At 41.4% G+C, this 3,066-nt stretch overlaps 1 protein-coding gene across 1 annotated transcript; it reads left to right on the top strand.

Annotated features, from left to right (window-relative positions):
- The first annotated feature begins 276 nt into the window (after nucleotides 1-276).
- LOC149187945 (allene oxide synthase 1, chloroplastic-like) lies at nucleotides 277-2,377 on the top strand. The gene has a single exon (XM_089411500.1). The coding sequence runs from the start codon at nucleotides 318-320 to the stop codon at nucleotides 1,848-1,850; it is 1,533 nt and encodes a 510-aa protein (XP_089267626.1). The 5' UTR covers nucleotides 277-317; the 3' UTR covers nucleotides 1,851-2,377.
- The last annotated feature ends 689 nt before the right edge of the window (nucleotides 2,378-3,066 follow it).

Here is a 3,066-nt window from a genome sequence, read left to right as displayed (position 1 = left end):
TGAAAAAGGAATTCCAATCCCAAAAACTTTAAACTTCGTCGAGATAAAATCGCCAAGGTCAGAAGCACATGGTAATGAAAAAGGAATTCGAATCCCAAACAATTTAAACTTCGTCGAGATAAAATCGCCAAGTTCAGAAGCACATGGTAAGAAGCACATGGTAATGAAGAAGGAATTCCAATCCCAAAAACTTTAAACTTCGTCGAGATAAAATCGCCATGTGATGCACTCAACGCCCTTCTTCTTCATATCCGGTGTATAAATGCACTTGATTGAACACTTACGGATGTTAATCTCTGAGAGAATAAGCGCAGTATATGTACGTTGGCATTAGGTCTTTTGTTTTTGCCTCCCCTTTTGATTTCCAATATTACTGTAGGTTGAGTTTTCGTCGTTCGAGTATAGACGATATGTCCACAAGCGCGACCTCACCTCATGAGGTTCCTGTGAAGGAGATCCCTGGAACATATGGCCTGCCGCTGGTTGGAGCCATTGTGGATCGAATCCAATATTTCAGAGGGGTCGATAATTTCTTCAAACGCCGTGTCGAAAAATATCAGAGCACGGTCTTTAGGGTGAATATGCCGCCAGGCCCGCCTTTCTTCCCGTACAATCGAGTCATAATACTCCTCGATGGCAAGAGCTTCCCTGTGCTCTACGATTTGAGTAAGGTAGATAAGAAGAATAGTCTGGCCGGAACATACATGCCCAGCTTGAAATTCACTGGGGGATACAGGGCCACCATTTTTATGGACCCATCCGAAGAAAAACACCATAGGCTTAAGAGCTGGTGCTTTGAGTTACTGGGGAACAATCGGGAGAAACAATTTACTTTGTTTGCCGAGGAGTTCGACAAACTCAGCGCTGCAATGGAGAAAGAATTCGCGAATAGCGGGAAGGCGTCTTTCACTGACCCGATGGATCAATTGCTCTGCAATTTTCTCTGCCGGTATATAGCGGGCGCGGACCCCGTCGCGCCGGGCCCAGCCAGCCTCGGAACCGACGGCCCTTCTTGTCTGAAAAACTGGTTGGCTGCTGTGCTCGCTCCAACCGTAAGCTCGGGCGTTCTTCCGAAATTCTTGGACGAACTCACCGTCCATTTATTTCGTGTGCCATTCTGCCTCGTCTCCAGGTATTACCACAAGCTCTATAATTTCCTGTGGACGAATGCGATTCTCGCGCTGGATGTGGCTGAAAACCAGTTCGGCCTGAACAGAGAAGAGGCCTGCAATAATCTTCTGTTTTACATCACCTTCAACGCCTTCGGCGGACTGCGCGTATTTTTTAATAACATGGTCAAATATGTTGCCCGCGCCGGGGGCGAACTGCACAGAGATCTCGCCGAAGAGGTCCGCGCAGCCGTTGAAGCACACGGGGGACTCACCGGCAGGGCTCTGGAGAGCATGGCGCTGGTCCGGTCGACTGCGTACGAAGTGCTGAGGATAGAGCCACCTGTGCCTCTACAGTACGGAAGGACCAAGAAGGATTTCTTCGTCGAATCCCACGACGGGCGTTATGCGGTAAAAAAGGGAGAAATGCTTTGCGGGTACCAGCCGTTTGCCACCCGGGACCCCGAAGTGTTCACTAGGGCTGAGGAGTTTGTTCCACGTCGGTTCATGGGTGAGGATGGGCAAAAGATGTTGAAGCACCTGCTGTGGTCTAATGGGCGTGAAACTGATGAAACGTCTGCTGACAACAAGCAGTGTGCGGGGAAGAGGGACGTCGTTGTCAGCATGGCTCACCTTTTTCTGGCGCACTTCTTCCTGCGATACGATTCATTTGCCATAGCACAGTCTTCGTCTTCGTCCTCCTCTGTCACCTTTACGATGCTCACTAAGAGCTCTTCCTGAGAGCGATGCAAGCATTGGACATGGTCCTCTATTCACTCAAATAGCTGATAGGCGTTTCTACAATAATTTCCCTCCATTGTTGCCATGTTTCACTCATCTTTTTACCATCTACAACTGTAAATTAGGTTTCAATTTATGCTTCTTGCCCCATTGTTGCCATGTTTCACTCATCTTTCTACCATCTACAACTGTAAATTAGGTTTCAATTTATGCTTCTTCCCACCTCTCTGAGGTTCAAATTGCCGTTGCATGTTTGCATCACTGTGCATTTGCCAGAGAGTGGTGGAAAAATAATAAAATTCATGGTCAATTATAGCGATGCATCTGCCCATTTACAATTGTGAATGGCTGGAGATGTATTCAATATCCAATATGATCAACTGATTCGCCCCAGAGGCATCGGTATTGGTCAATTTGTAATAAGTAGGACTGAGCAGTCGCGGGACCACGTACGTATCTCCCACCTATTTGATAAAACGTTGATGCAATGCATTAAACTAGAATTTGTGAATGGTTTGAAATATAAATTTGGGTTGGTGTTCGAGGATGTATTAAATTTTTAACAGAAACCGTCAAAATAATTTCACAAGTGGATAAATATATATAGGCAGTTATAATGTTATGTGATGTGATAGGTGGAAATTTTGTGCATGTAAATTTTGTTTCAAAATATTAGTGAATTTTATAAATATTTGAGATAACTTATTTAAAATTGGTAAAAAAAAGAGAAAAGTTTTAAATAGTTACATTGTTACAATGATAAAAAAATGAATCCATAAACAAAAAAGGAGAAAAATATAATATTTTAAAATAAATAAATAATTATTAATATGATGCATTATATTATAGAATTTATTTATTTATTTATTTTATAATAATATTATGTTACATTTTTTACAGTCAACGAGAGTATTCAATAATAATTTAATTTTAGGAAAAAATTGATAGTTTATTAATAATATAAAATTGTGTTACTGTGTAATTTATGCAATTTATGCTTGTTTTATCTGTGTAATTATATTTGATTTAGGAGATTATTGGTCATTATTAGGTAGAAATAGTTATTTATGTAGAAAGTATATTCCTAGTTTTAGGATTTGATTAGATCTAACTGGGTTTGAGAGATTACCTCCATTTAGATGCTTCCTAGATTATTTTTGGTTGATATATTCATTCCACTGATAGATTGTGTGTCCATTATAGTTTATCTATCTTG

The sequence above is a fragment of the Pinus tabuliformis genome, chromosome 3_1 (assembly GCF_031772625.1).
Source record: "Pinus tabuliformis cultivar Carrire ecotype Pingquan chromosome 3_1, CPIR1, whole genome shotgun sequence".
NCBI lineage: Eukaryota > Viridiplantae > Streptophyta > Pinopsida > Pinales > Pinaceae > Pinus > Pinus tabuliformis.
This window is presented reverse-complemented; position numbering and strand designations above follow the sequence as displayed.